General features: G+C 44.5%; 1 protein-coding gene across 3 annotated transcripts in view; it reads right to left on the reverse strand.

Annotated features, from left to right (window-relative positions):
* Nucleotides 1-20894, reverse strand: part of LOC147446617 (ATP binding microtubule motor family protein) — a 131121-nt gene that overhangs the window by 89696 nt on the left and 20531 nt on the right. For all 3 annotated transcript variants that reach the window (XR_015189898.1, XM_086525818.1, XM_086525817.1), the window contains exons 5-12: nt 17048-17171; nt 15839-15904; nt 15592-15654; nt 15461-15511; nt 15240-15322; nt 15001-15103; nt 14849-14924; nt 14517-14776 (exon numbers count right to left, since the gene is read on the reverse strand). Coding sequence is in view for 2 of the 3 variants with exons in the window: in XM_086525818.1 (XP_086381944.1) it covers nt 14517-14776; nt 14849-14924; nt 15001-15103; nt 15240-15322; nt 15461-15511; nt 15592-15654; nt 15839-15904; nt 17048-17171 (826 nt within the window). In the remaining variant the exon portion in view is untranslated. The remainder of the gene's footprint in view (nt 1-14516; nt 14777-14848; nt 14925-15000; nt 15104-15239; nt 15323-15460; nt 15512-15591; nt 15655-15838; nt 15905-17047; nt 17172-20894) is intronic.

Here is a 20894-nt window from a genome sequence, read left to right on the forward strand (position 1 = left end):
ACCTACATACTAGGAACACACATCTAGCACAAGTACCAATCAACAGTCACATCACACGACATCACAGGATATCACTAGACATCACAAGACATCACATGACATTCAATATTCATTCAGATCTTAGACCATGATTTATCGGCAATGTAGCTAGCAATCGCATCTAGATCCAATCGGGACCTCATCGATGTCCAATTGACTAACCCCTATTGCAACCATGTCTATTCGAGATCAGTCAGACCAAAATGCTACAGTGATTTCGTCTATCAATTCCTGCACTTAAAAGAAGTAAAGAACAAATCAGTATCATAATCGGGAATTCCATTTCATAAAGTCATACAGCAGAATACTGTCAGCTTTCAATATCCCTGAAGCTCAAAGAGACATCAGTGACTCTAGTATCTAAATCAAGGCATTTGTTGACAAAGGAGTGGAGTGACTCCCCTCTTGTGCATCCACTGCACCAGATCTCCGGCCAAGCTGAATTCTGGGTTCCATTTGGAGTAGACTATGCTAAACGAAAAGCATCGAGGTAAAGTTTCACAATCTGAGGCGTATATGCGAGGTCCTCCTCCATCCACTTCGCATCTAATGCTGGATAGTTCTTGAACTTAACCAAGAACCGCCTTCGAACTTTACCTTTATTCTTCGTATCCTTATGTGCCAAAATCTGTTCAGGAACAAGGATCTCCTCATTTTCTTCCACTTCGGGTTGCTCATCAGGCACATCACCTTTAAAAGGTTTCAAGAGACTCATATGGAATGCATTGTGAATCCTCCAAGTATCAAGCAGTTTCAGTCGAAAGAAGACATCATTTATCTTTTCAATGATCTGGAAAGGTCCGTAGTACTGCATACTAAGCTTTGAGAAAAGCCTCTCCTTTCCCTTTTTCTTTCTCAGGCATGCCTTCTCAAAACGTAAGAGCACCAAATCATCCTCCTTCAATTTCAAGTCGCGACGATGGCGATCCGCTGCCTTTTTCTGTCGTTATTGAGATTTCTGTAAAGTCTCACGAACCTTGGCAAAAGCCGTATCTAAGTCTCGCATATATTCATCCGCTTCAAAAATCTTATATTTCGTGCTTAGGAACGGTGGAACCTTCGCAACACCTTCAACAATCTCAAATGGCGTCTTCCCCGTCGAAGAGCGTATCGTGTTATTGTAGGCAAATTCCACCAAAGGTAGGTACTTCTCCCATTGAGTCTTCTGATCTGAGATATAAGACTTCAATAAATCTACAACCACTGAATTGGCAATCTCAGATTACCTATCAGTCCGCGGGTGGAACGATGACGAGAACTGCAACCGCGTACCAATGTTCTCCCAAATTGCCTTCCAAAACAAACTCGTAAATCTGGGGTCTCTGTCGGAGACAATCGTCTCAGGCATGCCATGTAATCTGAAGATCTGGGCCACAAACAATCTCGCTGAGTGATCCGGCTTGATTGTTTTCTTCACTGGAATGAAATGAGCCTGTTTGCTATATCTGTCAATAACAGTCCAGATACCATCGTTACCACTCTGTGTTCTCGAGAGATCAAAAATGAAATCCATTGCAATACTTTCCCAGGGGCGGGTGGGTATGGGTAAAGGCTGTAACAATCCCTGTGCTTTATGCCTGTCAAACTTGACCTTCTAGCATACTAAGCAACTACGCACAAACTCTTCCACATCCTTTTTGAGTCTCGACCAAAAGAAGTATCTCTCTACCCCTTTCATGGTGGTAGCAATGCCGCGGTGACCCGTAAAAGGTGGACAGTGGCATTCAATCATAACCTTTTCCCTCAACGGCTGTGTAACGCACAACATGGTTTTTCTCATCAAGTAGCCATCCCGAATGGAATATCCCGCTACTGTCTCCCCATCCCGTATCCGTGTGAAAACGTCTGCAAAATATGTATCTGTGCCATACTGGTCGACCATATCCTCGAAGCTCCTATGATGTATCGCGGAAATAGCCAGAACCAACGGCTTCCAAGACAAAGCATCTGCCACTACATTCTTCTGTCCCTGCACATGGACAATCTGGAAGTGAAACTGTGACAAGATGTTCGCCCACCGCATCTGCTTTTTCGAAAGCTGCTTCTGTGACAAGAAGTAGCGCAAACTCTGATGGTCTGTAAAGACAGTAAAATCCGCTCCGAGTAGGTAATGCCGCCACTGAGTAAGAGCATGGATAACCGCCAAAAGCTCTTTCTCATAAATCTGTGTTGTCATCTCCGGCCTTGAGAACAAGCGGCTCTCGTAAGCAATGACATGGCCTTCTTGCATTAAGACCGCACCCAGACTACGACCACAAGCATCACAATATACTTCAAATGACTTTTGCAAGTCCGGCAAAGTTAAAACTGGTCCCGTAGTCAATTTCCCTTTCAATGTCTGAAAGACAGTCACCTATGTGGATCCCCACGAGAAAGAGACTCCTTTCTGTGTCAAGATATGCAAAGGGGAAGCAACCTCTGCAAACTTTCAAATGAACCGCCTGTAGTACGAACACAGTCCCAAGAAGCTTCTAACTTCATGGACATTCTTCAAATTGGGCCAATCACAGATAGTCTCTATCTGACTGGATCCATTTGCACTCCTGCTACTGAGACAATGTGTCCCAAAAAGTGTATCTCTGGTAGGAAAAATTCACTTTTCTTTGCATTAATCACTAACTTGTGATCTCGTAATGCCTGAAAGACCTGAAGCAGATGATCTATGTGTTCTACCTCATTCTTGAAGAAAACAATGATATCGTCAAAGAAAGTGCCAACAAATAGCATGTACTCTCGAAAATCCTTGTCCATCATCCGGTTAAATGTCGCAGGAGCATTGGTTAAGCCAAAAGGCTTCACCAAAAACTCAAATAACCCAAAAGTCGTTCGAAAAGCTGTCTTGTAGACGTCTCCTGGCGTGATTCTGATCTTATGATCAATCTTGCTAAAGCACAAGGATCCCTGTAATCTGTCTAGTATATCATCGATCCTAGGAATCAAAAATCTGTTCTTGATGGTGATTTTGTTGAGAGCTCTATAATTGATGCACATTCTCCAAGATCCGTCTTTCTTCAAAACCAACACTGGAGAGGAATACGGTGGAGTACTAGGCTGGACAAGACCCTTTTCCAAGAGGTCTTTCACTTGGTTCATAATCTCTTCATTCTGTGCTCGGCTCACACGGTAAGGTGGCCGGTTCGGTGGTGTGCTTCCATGTATCAGATCAATGGTATGATCTTCAGGACGAGCAAGTGGTAACTCGCCTGGTAGGCCCTCTGAGAAGCAATCGACGTGAGAGTGGAGAAAATCTTGGCGTTCTTTATCAAGTTTAGACATATTTGTCATATCCTTATCGCTCAATTCTTTCATAAAGATCGAGTAAACAAACAGACTGGATTTCATTAATTTAGAAATGGCCGAAGCCGATAGAATAGGGACAAACTCGCCCTTCAGTTTAATATCAAGTACAATGGTTCTGCCCTTCTCTGTAGTTAATGTCGCTTTCCTCGCCCGATAATTGACCACGCCGTTGTTCTTGTGATACCGGGGAATCCCTAAGAGAACATCACAACCTTCCAAAGGCATTATGAAAAAGTCCTCATGGCCCAATTACCCCTGACAATGCAACCGAAGTTTGCCAATGAGACAAGTGTAATGGCTACGTCCCTGCTGGAGGCCGCTAGAACAGCCTCCGCAAGTGGTCCCATCCGATCGGGAGTGATCTCGAGCCGCGCTGCCAGTTCCGGTGAAATGAAATTGTGTCACGTGACACATCCAACCCTATGTGTCCGTGGACAAGCTACAACATGACCAGGGTTCCATTCAGTCAGTCTAGATTAGAAGTGATATGGCACTTTTGTGAGTCTGTTCGCAGACCGTGCATGCCCAGGCACTTAGTGTAGATGCATATCCTCTGGTTGCACACAGCATGATCATAAGCATTCGCGTCAGAATCCATCAGAATCCTTCAGGGGAATTTTCCAACGCATTTAGCCTATTTTCCCTATTTTTGACATTTTTCACTTATTATTTTTAAGTGACTTTTGTTGGAAAGTAGGTAGGGCAATTTTGCTAAGTTTGTACATAAGCAAACCAAAGCTAGCACTTTCTGGCAAAAGAGGCAGCAAGAGCACCTTGCTCGACAGGCAACTTCTCAGCAAGACCCCCCCCCCGGCAAGAGACTTAACGTTTTCAGCCAAGGACAGCCAGCATTTTTCTCCATTGCGGATCAGTCCCAACGTTTTGCATTGCAGATCAACCCGGCGACAGCAAGACACAGCAGAAGCCTAGCGTTTTTGCAGAAGCACAGAATTCAGCCCCTAGCGTTTTTGATTTGCAGACCAACCTCAGCGTTTTGCAGATTACCGCAACGGAACCTCAAGCAACACCAGCGTTTTCAGTTTTCAGCCTTTAGACATCGCAGAAGAATCCCCGAACCTCGCAGATCTCACCTTCCCGCAACAGTTCATCGCCGCACGGTCAGTTTCCACAAGGTTTACACTTTCAGCCTGGAAAACACAGATTTCAGCATCTGCGTTTTCAGCGCGTCGTTGTCGTACCGTCGTCATCGACATAGAGTCACAATTCAGCAGATACAAGATTTGCAGATTTCAGCCTGTAGAGTTTCCAAATTTCAGCCCTTCTCGTCGTCGTCCTCATCGTCGTCGACATCGTCGGCAAGTCCAAGCATTGTAGAGATTTGTGCAATCATAAGTAGACCACTCTTGCCATAGAGAGTGGGGCCTTCGGAGGAGGGTTTTACAACGTCTCTGGTGTCGTATTCTCTTCTCTATCTCTCAGTCTCATACACTTTCACGCACAGTGTCCATTCACTTTGTTTGTGTTCACTGCACTCTCTCATTAAGCACGGAAGGCTCTCCCTCCCATAAGAGAAAAGGGAACCTTGAGCACATTATGGAGCACTCATCTTGAGCAAAGTTCAAACATTCATTCTGCTACACCTAACAAGTTGGCCTTGGCTCCTCCATCAAAGAAGATCAAGGCCTCTTGATCTTTCACTTTACCCCAAGCTCGGCAAACTTTTGTACTCTCGTCCATGGTGTTGGGATCGGTACCCACACAATCTGGAACCAGTCCCGTTTTCATCTTGCCTTTTCTGCCATGTTCCTCAACTGCTCTCGAACTTTCAGGCATGTCGTCGTCCTTATCATTTTGTTCTTTGTGTGCCTTTTTAGGGCACTTCGCGGAGATATGTCTATGTTCCCCGCATCCAAAGCACTTCCCCTCTCTGATAAAGCGAGCTCTCTCCTGAGGAGTAAGCTTGGGTCATGCATCCTTCTTCTCTGGGTTGCTCTTTCTCTTTCTACTTTCATTCCCAGAAGTCTGTTCGGCTCGTTGTGTCATGACCTCATCGCTGGGGTAAGTCTGACTGCCAGAGTGAATGGCAAAGCTTCGCTTCGCATGACTCGTCAACTCCTGAAAAGAAGCTGACTTCTATTCCAAGCAGTGATCTCGGATCTCTGTAGGTAGACCCAAGGTGAACCGCTCAATCTGTTCTCTGAACGAAATCTTCTTGAATGAAGAGGCGAGTAGAAAAGAGCTCCAAAATCTCTCACAGTAAGCATCCACTGTATCTCTCTTGGTCATCCGAAGATGGTTCCAAGCAGCTCGTATATCGCGTTCATACTCTTGCGTCAGCCAAGAAGAAATAAAAAGCTTCTTAAATTTCAGTCATATAACTGGCGCAATCTTGTTTAAAAGAAGCGTGGACCACCAAGTTCGAGCATTCCCATTAAGTTAGAGGCATCTCTCCGAATCTTGGAGTGCTTTGAGTAGCGTCCTCCCGCGAAAGCGATGTCAAACTGTTGTATAAAAGACAAAGCTTTCAAAGCATCTTTGTATCCTGAAAAAGTGTCAAATTTAATCGATTGTCCACCTTCCTTAAACTCGCGGACTTTCTTGCTTTTATCTTCCAAAAAGTCATACTGGTTGGCTTTATAAATATTCTTCTTGTTCGCATAAAATTTTCCATCATCGGAGTCTGAACTGTCTGTAGACGAGTCCTCTGTAGAACTGTCACTCACTGGGCGAGATTTAGACTTCTTTGCCTTTTTCTTGCCCTTTCTGAAGCGTTGTTTCTTGCTTCACTTTTTGCCTTTTCTGTCTTCTTTGCTCGAATCTAAAGAGCTAGAAGAACTGTCAGAAGAAGAAGAAGAAGAACTGGGTACTTCTTCAAATCGGACACGCTTCCTCTATTTCTTTGCTTTGTCAAATGTCAATTGACGACCCAAATAACCCGGGAAGTCAATGCCTTTCTTCTGCTTTTTGCAGTGCTTTTTGACTTTCTTCTGCGCGTCAAAAAGTTGAGCAATCCTTGCATCAACCACCTCTTCTAATTCCTTCTCTGTATATGTCTTGTGAGCAAAAGGTTTCTTGAGAGCGGGTTTCGGGGGTGGTGTTGTGGTTTTCTGCCACTGCGCATGCACTTCCTGAAAAGAAGTCTCGCTCATATATTTTGCCAATTTTGGGTCCTTCGCAACACTGAGCATCATCTTTGTTGCATCGCCGATCAATTGACGACACTTCATCTCTGCCTGAGTAGGGCGAGGCGGGCCATACTCTGTCAGAATCTTCGTTGTGATCCCTGACCGCATCTCCGAATGCAGAGGGAGTCGACACCTTGCGTGAAGCCATTGGTGCCGCCGAAAAACAAATTGGGGATCGGATTTCCCATAGAAGAGAAATCGGCCGTGCTCTGATACCACTGTAACAGACTTGGACACTCCAAGTCAAGAATCAATCACAACAGCACCAAATAACCACTCCAAAACAGTTCACAATTCACAATAAATTTGCATTGGCCCGGTTCCCTGCCTAAAGATATTGGCCCCAAAGATTGGCACCCCTTTCGGTATTTCTTTATGTATTAATCAGTTCAAAGTACAAGAGAGTGGTTAGGGTTTTTTTTTTTTTTTTTGGGTGCTAGCCCCCGTTCCCCCCACTCATACTTATTCCCACCCCCCCCCCCCTCTCTCTCTCTCTCTCTCTCTCTCTCTCTCTCTCTCTCTCTCGTAACTATCGTTTTCACCCTCGGGCCGTATATATACCATACCCATTCCCAACCCCCCCCCCCCCTCTCTCGTAACTAACGTCTTCACCCCCGGGCCGTACCGCCTCCGCTCTACCACTCACCGAGACCGCTGCTAGTGTGGGTGCATACGTGCATCTAAACCCCCCCCCTTGCGGACAACGATCAAGCATGAGGAAGACAAACGATAAAGCCGACCCCCTAGAGGATGCCATTCGAAAATGTAAAGAGGAAATGACGGAGACCATCACCAAGGTGAACCGCAATCTCTGGGGCACAATAAACATTCTCGAAGGATGTGTGCTGATCCAAGAGAGCAAGATAAGCACGCTGGAAGACCGAGTAACGACCCAAGAGGAAGAGATCGCATAACTCAAGAAAGAACTCGCCGAAGCCCGATCAAGAAACACACTGGAAGAGGGCGAACTGCAACCCTCAGTAATTGAAGAAATCAACACGATCAAGGAACAAGTACGGGCCATCAAAGAGGGAGAAGAACAGCACAAAGAAATGACGACTTCTTGGGTGGATGTTCCTACCAAAACCCAACAGAAGGCGGACGAAGCCGAGAAATGGATCAAGGTGGCCAAGAAAGGGAAAGACAAGGAGATAACGCCCACGTCCACACCCAACATCATTAACCAGACACTAGAGGAGGAGCAGAGGAGAAGGGTGCGCGCTTTACATGTGAGAATCTGCGGTCTTAAAGACAAAGGCAATGTGGACGAAGAAGTAAAAGAACTCACAGCCCTGATGGGGATTCATGAGCCGACACACACAAGGGCATGGAGGGTAGGCAACATAAAGAAAAATGGCGACAGTGAAGAAACCTCAAAAGAAAGAGCACTCATCCTTCGTTTTCCCTCCATGGAAGCAAAGAAGTCTTTCTTGAAGAAAAGACCAACTCTTAAGGAGACTGGCATCTTTCTTGGGGACGATCTCACCCTCTCGCAGATAACCCATATGCAGGAAGTAATGCCGGAGATTAGAGCAGCAAGAGGGAAAGGCAAGATCGCTTTCTACCGAGACGGAAAAGTAGTAATACTGGAGCGACGCTCCACATGACGGTGCGAGACTTATGGGACCACACTCAAAGTAGCTGCCTGGAATTGCAATGGATCTATGCGTCTTGATGTGGATGCTTTTGAGGATAGCTTTACTGGAAGAGACATCATCTTCTACTCTGAGACACACCATGCCCCACATCAGTGGATATAGGTGGGAGACAGCATACAGACAAGAGACACACTCAGAGCACAGAGGGCGGGGCTCGGGAGGAGTGGCAGTGTTATTTAGAGAGGATTTGTAGCCACTGATACATATAGCCCGCAGGGACGAGCAGGCCAGGTACATGTGGGTCATACTGAAAGCAGAGACAGGCAGATACCTCTATCTAGCTATTTGTTACTTTCCCCCGAGTACATCAGTTTATGCACCACCTAGGGGACAATCCCCTTACTCTATTTTGGATGATGACATATGGGAGTTCTCTAGGGACGGTGACATTATCATCCTCGGGGACTTCAATGCTAGGACTGCCCATCACCAGGCAGTGTTCTATGATACTTCAGAGGAGATGCTAAGAGAGATAGATGTGGCAGATACGGGCCTTTCCAGACTATCACACGATATGGAATGTACTGAGTATGGGCGACACCTGACAGACATGGGCACTACACATGGATTGGCCATCTTGAACGGCCTACAGAGATTTCCTGTTGCGGGAGGTTTCACTTGCTTCCCACATAGACATGGAGCCAGCACCGTAGACTATGTCATGGCACAACCGAATCTCATCTCTAGTATCTAGGATCTCACAGTTGGGCCCAGACCGGTAGGGGTGGCAGTGGATCATGCTCTGGTGTCAATGACCATCTCTTTCCAATTCAGTGTAGCACACAGGCAACGAGTAGCAGCCCCCACTCGCTACACATTCACAAGGGAGACGGACTCTGTATACATGGACGGAATCTACAGACGCCTATGCACTGAGGACCCGGGGCGACCTCTGGAGGAGCTAACTACTATACTGACACAGACATTACATGAGGCAGCAGCGAAAGCATACCCACACACCCAGCCTGAGCAGAGCCGCCGATCTGGGAGCATGCCTCAGAACAGCTGGTACGATGAGGAGTGCCGCCAGACTAGAGCCAGACTTCAGAGGGAGGTGTTGTTGGGGGGCGTCACTCACAGACAGTCACAGATGGACTTTCGACACCTGGTGCGGCAGAAGACGAGGGCTTTTTTGGCCCGACTCGGGCAGGATCTATATCAGCTATTCATGAGTCAAGACTCGCGTGAGGCGTGGCGGATCTTTCACGAGCACTCCCCCCCCCCCCCCCCCCCCCCCCCGCTATTTCCTCCACAGAGACCTGGGGTCAGTACGCATCATCTCTGTACACAGTACCTGAACAGCCGCCCCTCCCCAACCCCCCCGACCCATGCCCACATACATGTGTCTTTTTCACCGCTGAGATGGTGAAGAAAGCTATTGACAGGATGAAGACTGGGAGAGCATATGATCATGAGGGCCTAGTAGCTGAGCATTTCATGCATGCCAAAGACCTACTAGCAGAGCTTCTAGCAGTTATGTTTAACCGTGCCATGTGTGAGGGCCTACCGAACACTTGGAGCCTATCTACGATCGTACCTATCTTCAAATCAGGAGACCCCATGGAGCCTGGGAATTATCGCACTATTATGATCGGGCACACATTGCCTTTGTCAGAACAAATTGAGTAGTACTGTTGCAGATTGCCCAAGAAAATCAGGGAGTACTGCACAAAGACTACTGTCATGAATATGTTTCAATTGATAGAGAATGCAAGAGTGGCCAACAATCTGTCGAAGGGAGATTCCGATGGATTTAATAGCCACAAGAAAGGGGCCCAGGGCAAACAGTTTTCAGCCAAGGGCAATGTTGCAGCAAAGCCTTCTGGGTCTCCTGCAAAGAAGCCCTCCACTGAAGAAGCTGATACGTCCAAGAAGCAATCTAAATCTTCTTCGAAACGAGGACAAGGACAAAAAAGGCATTTTTCTGGCAAAACTTTTCAAGAAAGGAAAGCTCTTAGGGAGGCCAAGAAATGCTACATTTGTGAACAAGAAGGACACTTTGCAAATGAGTGCCCACAGAAGAAATCACAGGATAAGGATGACAAGTCAGACCATAAAGGGAAGAAGCCAAAAGCCGAGTGCAGGACTTGTTCCAGATTTGGTTGGAGATCAGCCAAACACAGATGCCACGGAGCTGTGCAGAGCTTGGGGCAAAGTTAGAGACCAGACAGTGCTGGTTTTCTTTGATCCAGGAGCCCGTGCAAATTTCATATCACCAGAATTGGCATCAAAGTTGGGCATTCGTGCATAGGAGATGGGTATGACAGGTGAAGCAGGTTTGGCATGCCCAGGACATTCAGAGCCTGTTACTCCCATTCTGGGAAAGCTTCGTCTGCACATTCAGAGCTATGTGGATGCGGAAGAATTTCATATTATGCCGCTTGAGGGCTGTGATGTGTTATTGGGTATCCCATGGTGTTACAGGTTGCATGCTATGGTGGATACTTACAACAAAAATATTACCCTTGTACATAGAGGAAAGACTCATGTCCTTGATGTAAAGCTTAAAGGCGAGTCTGTTCCGGTTGTTTCTGCTTCTACTATTTCATCTATAATAAAGAATCATCTTTCTGCGTACTTGATCTTTGCAAAAGAAGTACCTCAAGTTGTATTTAATTTGTCTACCTTAGATAAAGACAGGTCAACTTTTTTGAGTGGTTTCAATGATTGTTTTTCGGACTCTTTGCCAGGGGAGTTACCTCCTGAGAGACCTGAGGATCATACTATAGATCTTGTGTCAGGTTCTAGTCCACCGAATAGACCACCATACAGGGTTAGTGCAGCCCAACAGAAAGAGATTATGGGTCAGGTCAACGAGCTTTTAGAGAAGGGGCTGATTCAGCCCAGTTCATTCCCTTTTTGTTCGCTTGTACTCTTAGTGTAGAAGAAGGATGCTTCATGGCGCATGTGCATTGACTATCGCGCCTTGAATAAGAATACCATCAAGAACAGGTTCCCCATACCGAGGATAGATGACATTCTTGATCGGCTTGAGGGAGCGTCATTGTTTACAAGAATAGACCTAAAGAGCGGGTATCATCAGATACGCATTAGACCAAAAGATGTCCATAAGACTGCATTCAGGACAACATTTGGTCTCTATGAGTTTCTTGTCATGCCATTTGGTCTCACAAATGCTCCTGCCACATTTAATAGAATGATGGACAGAATTTTTAGACCACATAGAAACTTCGTGGGTACCTTCTTTGATGACATGATTGTCTACTCAAAGTCTAAAGAGGAGCATAGGGATCACTTGACCGCAGTTTTCAATGAGCTACGCAAGAATAGGCTACTCATTAATGCGAAGAAAAGTGAGTTCTTTTTGCAAGAGATTCACTTCCTTGGGCGCATTGTTTCATAGGATGGGGTACGCATGGATCCCGCTAAAGTGGAAGGAAATAGGTCATGGCCAGACTTGAAGTCCGTACATGACATTCGAAGCTTTCTAGGCTTATGTTCCTATTACAGGAGGTTCATCCGAAATTTTGCTGAGATTGCTTCTCCACTCCATGCACTGCAAGGAAAAGGAGTTACTTTCAAGTGGACAGCCAAGGAAATTTTAGCGTTCAAACACTTGAAAGAGAAGCTGACTTCAGATCCGGTAATCATTTTGCCAAATCTTTCTAAACCTTTTGTGGTTCAATGTGATGCGTGTGGCCATAGTCTTGGTGCAGTTCTAATGCAGAATGGCCGAGTAGTCGCATATGAGAGCAGAATTCTTTTGAAGACTGAAAGGAACTTGCAAGTCTATGAGAAAGAATTGCTGACAGTAATTCATGCTCTCACACAGACGAAGTTGTCTGAGAAGCACATGCGATGGGCAAACATCTTGTCAATGTTCCATTTTCAGATTGTGCATGTGCAAGGGAAAAAGAACCTGGTGGCTGATGCGTTGTCACGAAAGCCCCAAATTTCAGCAGTGTCAATTCCGTACCATTGTGAACTAGACGAAATGAAGACACAATATGTTGAAGATTCAGATTTTGCAAGGATCTATGACCAGCTTGTTGATGGGCAACATCATGAGCACTATATGCTTAAGAATGACTTTCTCATGATACATGGAAAGTTATGCGTTACTAAACAGTTACGGCCAAAGATTTTGATGGAAAGTCATGCTCCACCTTATGCTGGACATCGTGGAATTGATGAGACAGTGAAAGGGGTTGAGGCATTCTTCTATTGGCCAACTTTGCGTCAAGATGTTGACACATTTGTAAGATCATGCTTAGTATGCCAAAAAGTCAAATTTGACAGACAAAAGCAACCGGGATTGTTGCAGCCATTGCCGATCCCTGATAGGCCATGGGAAAGTATAGCAATGGACTTTATCTTTGATCTTCCAAGGACGCAAACAGGAAATGATGGGATTTGGACTATCATTTGTAGGTTCAGAAAGCAGGCCCATTTCATTCCTGTTAGGAAGAAGATGAAGCCAGAACACATGGTCAAGATATTCATGAGCAATATCTTTAAATATCACGGGATGCCTCAGTCAATTGTCAGTGACAGGGATCCACGTATGACGAGTCTTTTCTGGAAGGCATTGTTTGAGAACATGGGCACTACGCTCAAGTTCTCTTCTTCGTTTCATCCGCAAACTGATGGACAGTCAGAAGAGGCAAATTCTATTGTCTTGGACCTGCTCAAATGTTATGTCTCAGAGCACAAAGCAACTTGGGAACACCATCTCCCATTGGTTGAATATGCTTACAATAACACTACGCATACGTCAACAGGTAAGGCACCATTTGAGATAGTGGAAGGAGGAAAGAAAGTCCCGCCCATTTTGCAGACTAAGGACAAGATATTTGAGGCAGATAAGTATGTGCAAGATATGGATGAAACATACAGGAAGATAAAGATTGCTCTTGAGAAGACTTAGGCTAAGCAAAAGAAAGCTGTTGATCGTCACCGTCGTGAACTTGTATTTTCACTTGGTGATTGGGTACTTTTGCGCTTTGAAAAGGCCAGGTTAAGGAAAAGGAAAGGCAAGGAACACTTGTTTCCTAAGCTCAGTATGCGATATTATGGTCCTTTTCAGATTTCAGAAAAGATAAGCGATGTAGCTTACAGGTTAAAGCTACCAGAAGGCTGGAAAATACATAATGCTTTTCATGTCAGCCTTCTAAGGCCCTTTGTTGGTGATGTGCCAGAGAATATGCTTGATGAGGAACAACCCGAAGTGGAAGAATTGGATGAAATCCTTGTTCTTGAACAGATATTGGCACATAAAGAAAGAAAGGTTAGAGGAAAAGTTGCAAGACGCTATTTGGTGAAATTCAAAAACTATCCATCGTTAGATGCCAAATGGATGGAAGACTCTGAATTGGTTGATTCACCTCAGCTATTGCAATTGTATCTTGAAGCCTTTCAGATGGAACCCACAGTGACTTGATGCAGCCTTTTTGGAGCAAGGCAAGAGCATGGTTCATGATGCTCAAGAGAGTAGTTAAGCAATTGTATCTACTCTTTCCATACAGAATTTAGCTAGAGAAGTTTGTGCTCAAGAGTACACTAGAAGAATTCTATGCTTGATATATGTGTCGTAGCCAGGTTGGTGGGATTGTTTAATCGCCCAACGCTACATTTCCGGAAGCATGTATATCTTGGATTCCCATCATAGAATATATGTGATATCAGGAGATGTGTACATGACACTAGAGTTCCAATTTTTATATTTTCTATCAAAAAGGTGCTTAATCTCTTAGTGGGTCTTGCATATCACTACTTCGATAAACAGATATCAGCTATGCCGAAGCTTTCAGATGTCTACACACAGCTTAGTTCCAATGTCAATTGTAATGTACGATAAAGAATCTTTCTATAGTCAAATTTATGAACCACAAAATCAACAGAATTTGATGCTTTATTGTTTTCTGGGTATCTATATATCATTGCCAAGGAACTGAATTCCATGCAGGTAGAAAGAAAGTACAGGTAACTGTATTCTTTTTTGGATTCTGATGCCCTGATTTGCTGTTGCACTCCTTCCATTACATCAGTCTTCATCCAAAAACGTCCTTCCGAAATAGAATGAGGTGGATAAGAGATGCCAACAAAAGGTCACATCCAGAAATTTATTTCTTCAGCCAACACGATGGGCACAAAAGTAGAGGGCACAGCTAAGAAGAAATTTTGCAGCTGCTAAGCTTTTTCAATCTAAGCATGCTCCGTCCTAGCAGCAAGAGCATGTGTCGCACATGGATTCACTGCTGGATACTAAATAGCAAAGTCAAGTAAGACAATAATTCCCGCAGGTCCACAAGCCTGCACTTCAAGGTATTGCAAAAAAATATACTCACATTTAATTGTATAACAATCAAGAACTCACTGATATAGGTTTCAGCTCAAAATCAGAGAAAATTACCTCTGAAGCATGCTCATGTCCTCCATTGTCTAAAACCCTTACAATTGCATGAGATACTCGATCGCAGTTTTTCACGCCTTCTTGGATAAGAATGTGGTTAATCTTGGTCACAAGGTTAGCTTTCCAAACTCCTAGTGTATTTGTAGGTGAAGCAACTTCCTTGCTTGTTGTAATAGCTTCCATGCTGTCATTGACACGAAGGTCTCCTCCTTCTCCTTGGCTAGTACATACTTCATTGAACTGCCCCTGCGAACAATTATCTGCGGCCCAAGTCCTTGCTTAAAATAACCTTTAGAGTGTCAATGGATAGCATTAAAATTTTAACGTCATACCTGACGAAACTCCTGTTGATTTCCCTATTTCAGAAAGATCATAGACGCCAATGCTTTTGATCATTAAACTATCCACCTGAGTTAAGAGTTACATATGCTCAATAATCAGAGTACACCAAACATTGCACATAGAAAATAAGACAATATTCAACCTTCCTTCGTTTCTTTGCAGGCTGTTGCCTCTCTGCACCAGAAGAACTCCTTTTCTCGACTTTCAATCCCTCACAATTTTCTTTGGTCAGCATTGAAACAACCCTATATATTAAAGGGAGACAATCAAGGAGGAATGATTAAATAAGCGTAAGGCTCTTTGCCTTCATAATAAACAGAAAGCAACAAGAGCAGCAGACAAAAGAGCCACAATAAAAGAGGCCAGAGAGGGCAAGTGTACCTGATTTTTGAATAAGGAGCAACCTGCCTCAGGACAAATGAAGTATCCAGATAGTCCTCCTCACATGGACTTACATTAACAATCTGAATTAATTAAAAACATCAGGGATTAGTTTAAAGCATACACTGAAAATAAATCATTGATTTCTATAAAATAAAAATCACTAAAGAGTCCATAATGACCTGGCATACAATAGAAACAAATTACACATTACGTTTTACCAGTGTCATGTTCCCATGGGCTTCCATGTAGGGCTTTAAATACCTTGTAAGCTGCAGCAGGAGACAAGACGCTGCATTTGTAAACAGGAGCACAAAGCCATCTCTGCACAAAAGTAGGTTTATCTACATACCATTGAGTATTGAAAGTGCCTTTCCATAGTCTTCTTTGGATTCTTCTGATGCTCGAGCAGAGCCTGTTGAATTCACAACAAAGTAAGAAGGGTGGTTTATAATTCAAGGGCTCCTCTTTATTTGTCATCAAGCACACTCTTAATTCAACAAAAAGCGAGTCTTTTGACCTGAAAGCATTTATAAAATCTTACTTCTGCTCAAAATATTTTCTATAATCTTGCCCAATATAATGGAATGAAAACTTACCCGCAGACACTGGCCAAAGACCATGGAGGTATTGTTGATAAAACTGCTTTCATTTAGGCGAACTCCCTGTATGTGTAGAAATGAAAAACATGAATGGCTTGCAAATTTTCATTGAAGGTAAAAGTAAAATGCCCATTTCTCCAATTTGCTGCATTATATCAGCAAGCGTACTCTATGAAGTAGATATAAAATTGTCACTCGTTGAAAACTGTTTACGGGTTGTGTTATCTTTCCATCCCATATCCAAACATCCCGCCTATTTATGGGTCCATCCATTCCATTGTATTCTATCATCCTAGTGGCGTCTCCATCATGAGCCTATTAAATTATGTTTGTCCTATCTTCATCCATCCAAATATTGGCTGGAATTATCCGGCCAATTAGAATTACCCAGGAATCATAAGTGTACTAGTCATCACTTTATCAAATTCCCATTTTCTAGCATCTGATTCTGTCAGGAGCCCCCTATTTTTTTTAAGTGTCAGTTTTTCTCTTTCCTTGTGAAGGGATGCAAGGGAAGGTATGTGGTTTTTCAAATGAAATCCTGACCAAAAAACTGCATCTTTTTCTACAGCCTTCCTTTTTAGAAACATGTACAAAATTGCATGTCCAGGATGTGGCTGATACAAGAATCAATCCATGTGTATAGCCATTAGGCTGTATAAGAAATTTGTAAAAATATGTGTGGTCACTAAATGGAACATACAAGGATTAATAAATGTATATCCATTTTAACATGATAAGATTATTCATCCATCAAGCAACTATGGATAAACAAATGTGCATGCAAACAAGATTATATGCTTTGTATCACTTCAGGAAAGAAACGTGAAAATAAAGATAAGCAAGTGAGCATGCCCAAAGAATTTTAAATAACACCTGCTTACCATAGCAATACAAACATAACTCTACACAGACCAAACGAGAATGAATGCAACACAGATGCATCTAAGCCATACAGAACAGAGCATTAAACCAGGAAATACACGTTCTTATTGGAGACTTATTTGTAATAGATGCGAAACGCCATTTTGACGGCGAACACGTTCCATATGTGTATGGAAAACAGTGTTTGCATGGCAACAATGTTGAAAATGTAACACAAGGCATTCCACAATGCAAAATTTTAATAACAAGCCATAAATTCAAAGTAAAAAGCTCTTTGAAAGCATTAGCCCAAAAGAAAAAAATGAAGGGTTGGAAACGTACTTGATTTTTTGTTTTCTTCTCCCTTTCAAACCCTGCCAAGTCTGCGATTGTTAGAGTGCCCCGCTTTAACTTTGTCGAAGCATTAGTTTGACAAATTGAGATATTGAAAATGCAATGTGATCGGCTGCAAAGGAAAAACAGGTATGCATGACTGATCAATACTGGAGTGAGAGTGTGACAATACTACTTTAACATCACTACAAAAAGGTTTAGCACCATCAGATGCATGTACTTAATTTACCAAAGAATTACTCTCAACCATATGTCAAGTACATTGTCTGATGCGATGGTGACATGGCAACAAGAAATGGGCTGCTTGCACGTCCCACTCATGATTTCTTCCTACTAAGACCCTCTCACCCATCAAAACTTCGCGACAGACATCGAGAAGTTCACCTATAAGTTTCGAAGCAATACGATTTGAGCCGGCAAGCCATGCTTCCCACCCATATGCCTTTCAACTTGCATAAGCTCTTCATTCATATTAAGTGGAGGAAACATGTTCCATGGTTCATGCTGCATTTGAACCACAATAACTTTGTCCACAAACCGCATTGACTTTACCCATCACTAACGTCGACCAACACTCATAAAGTAAAGCAACCACCCAAAATTCACAATCCCCACAAGCGGGACCCAAACCATCTTTTAATAATCCAAGCCCCAAATTGAGCTCATCCTCTCTAGCCTGGGGTTCCCACCAGAGTTATCTTCGTAAGGGGGCCTTAAGAGATGTAAGGTGCAACGGAAGTGAATGTTTAACTTTGCTCAAGATGAGTGCTCCGAACTGTGCTCAAGGGTTCCTTTTACTTACGGAAGGAAGAACCTTCCGTTCCTTTAGTGAGGGAGTGCAAATGATCATAAACAAAGTAAATGACACTATGAATGAAGGTGCTGAGACTGAGAGAGAAATGAAATGAAATGTTATATTAACGTCTTCAAAAGGCCAAAGTGACCTATGAGACAAGAAAGTTACAATGTGGTGGATCTGATACAAAGTCAAAGTAACAAAATAACAACATAACAAAACAAAAATACTATGGAATCCTAAGCTGCTCGATGTGAACTAAGCACAGTAAGCAGCTGGCTGGGATAGCTAAATAGCTAAATCACACGAGATCCAGCATCGGTCGCTGGTGGATCTCATCAATCTCCTCCATGGTCAGTAGTCTGACCGGGCGTCCTGCATCCCTGGCCAAAGTGATCCATCTTTTTATGCAACCTCCGTCGATGTTGTGTAGTCCTCCGCAATTGTGGGCGTCTAGATCTCCCTAGCTCAATCACTCGATCGATCAATGTGCCGTTGGTGTGAGATGAATGTGAGCTCTGCTGTGAGAGTAGCTCCTCCGGCTATCCAATGTCTGCTCTAAAGAAATTTGTGATCCGTCTCTAAGACTGGCTAGCCTCTCCACTCATCAGGCTATCTCTGTGTCTGCGCAGCTCGAGTAAGAACAAACCCAAGCATCTCTGATCCTCGTATCCCATGACTTTGGAGAGTGGTCCAAAACCCTCTCTAAACAAGCAATGGAAGCGGCCTCGTATCTCGTAGTAGACGGGGCAACGGCGTGTGTAATGCAACTCTGTCAAAAGCTCCATGTCACACAAGGGGCATGTCCTGGCCTTTGCTGGTACTCCGCTGTATCTCCCAGTCTCAATCCGCACTTGGTGAGAAGATGTGCTTATCTGGCCAATCGCACATCGTATCCCATGAGACAAGTGGGTGTCCATGTATCTGCATCTCGTCACAAAACCCTCCTCCGTAAGCTAGAGAAGATGCTCTCTATAGAAAGCCATCTTCGTGCCCAGCTCCTGTGCTGGCTGTATCCATGTCCTCCTCGTGTCTAGCTGAGTCAAGTCTTGGCCGATAAGCCTAGTGATCTCGGACTGTGCAAGAGTGAGAGATGGTGCATCCAGTGAGTACTGGAAGGGTGGCAACCTGTTTATGATGAACCCATGCGCCTGAAACCATGATGTCATCTCCCCATACCAGCATGTTGTATCTCCCTGCATGGCTAACTGTCGAGAGGACTCAAGTGCAAGGTGGGCATATCTGTCTCTGGGAAGTTCCCACATGTGGTGTATGAAGGAGATTGATATGGTGAGTGCCTCAACCACTAGTGGGGGGGGGGGGGGGGGGGGGGGGGGGGGGGGGGGGGGGACGCTAGCTCTGCTCGGATAATGGCACGTAAAGAGAGAGAAGAATATGACACCAGACAGTTGTCAAACCCTGCTCCAACGGCCCCCCTCTCTATGGCGAGAGGTTTATGCTTTTGATTGCACAAATCTGGTACAATGGTCTAGATGCAATGGACTTGCCGATGATGTCGACGACAATGAGACGGCCTGAAAATGATGCTAGGGGCTGAAATCTGCAAATCTGCTGAATTCTGACACTGTGTCGGCGAGGACGGCAATGGCGACGACGATGCACTGAAAACGCAGATGCTGAAATCTGCAAGCAGTGGGCTGAAACTGAAAACGCTGGCTGATCTCACCGTGCGGCAAGGATCTGTTGCGGGTAGATGAGATCTGCGAGGTTTAGGGCTGATCTTGCGGAGTCTAAGTGCTGAAAACTGAAAATGCTTATGCTAGGGACTGATCTATCGCCGGGAATCTGCAAAACGCTAATGTTGATCTACAAGTTGCAAAAATGCCAAGCTGATCTGGGATCTGCAAAACACCAGGCTGAAGCTAAAGCCAAAACGCTGGTCTTGATCTGTTGTTGGCTGGAAACGCTAGATCAGCTGCCAGTCTTGCTGAGAAAGTGCATTGTAAGTTGGTGAACTCCTACTGCCTCTTCTGCTAGGAAGTGCTAGCGCTAGGTTTCTTTTATAGAGCTTAGCAAATTTTCCCTACCCAGTTTTCCAACAAAGTCACTTATTAATAATAAGTGAAAAATGGATAAAATAGGGAAAATGGGTTCAGTGCACTGTTAAATGCTCATGATGGATACTGATTGTAATGCTGATGATCATGCTGTGTGCAACCATAGGATATGCAACTATTCTATGTGCCTGGACATGCAGGACCTGCGCACAGGCTCACAAAGGTGCCAGAACACTTCCTAAGCTGACCTGAACCTCGGACCTGAAGTAGCTTGTTGCATAGTTACCCGGAACGCGGAACGGGAACGGCGATGGGATCCCTGCGGAACGGGGGAACGGCTAGGGGTCCGGAACGGGAACGGCGCGGAACGGGAGGTATAAAAAACACCCAAATAGTGCATTTTTAGCTCCTTGTGTTTAAATACAAGGAGTATTAGAGTGCTTTGACTCTAATACTCACAAAAAACTCGTTTTGAAGACCATTCAACCTTGCTATGACTAGATGATGATGTGAGAGTGAGAGAGAGAGAGAGAGAGAGAGAGAGAGAGAGAGAGAGAGAGTGAGAGGGAGAGGGAGAGACTCGAGAGAGAGAGAGAGGGAGAGGGAGAGATTTGAGAGAGTGGGAGGGAGAGGAAGAGAGCTTGAAGGCGTGAAGCCTTGAGCCTTGAGAGAGTGAGTCTTGAGAGGGAGAGATCTTGAGAGTGTGAGAGGGAGAGAGCTTGAGCCTTGAGGATTAGCTTGTGGAGAGAAAGGGGGAGGGGGGTGCATTTTATGAGTCCTTGAGGCCTTGCACACTTCAAAACAAAGCCCAAACATTTACTTCAATTTTTTCAATTTTTGCCAAATTTGTTTGTAGCTGTCAACGCCTTTCCAGGGGCATTCCGGAACGTTCTGGGGGCGTTCCGAAACGTTCCGGAACGTCAAACGTTCCGGGACGTCTCGGAACGTTCGGGAAGGGAACTGCCCCCCAGAACGCCAGGACGGGGGCTAGGGGGCGTTCCTCGGTAACTCTGGCTTGTTG

This window comes from Adiantum capillus-veneris, chromosome 12 (assembly GCF_014529385.1).
Source record: "Adiantum capillus-veneris isolate H3 chromosome 12, ASM1452938v2, whole genome shotgun sequence".
NCBI classification, from domain to species: domain Eukaryota; kingdom Viridiplantae; phylum Streptophyta; class Polypodiopsida; order Polypodiales; family Pteridaceae; genus Adiantum; species Adiantum capillus-veneris.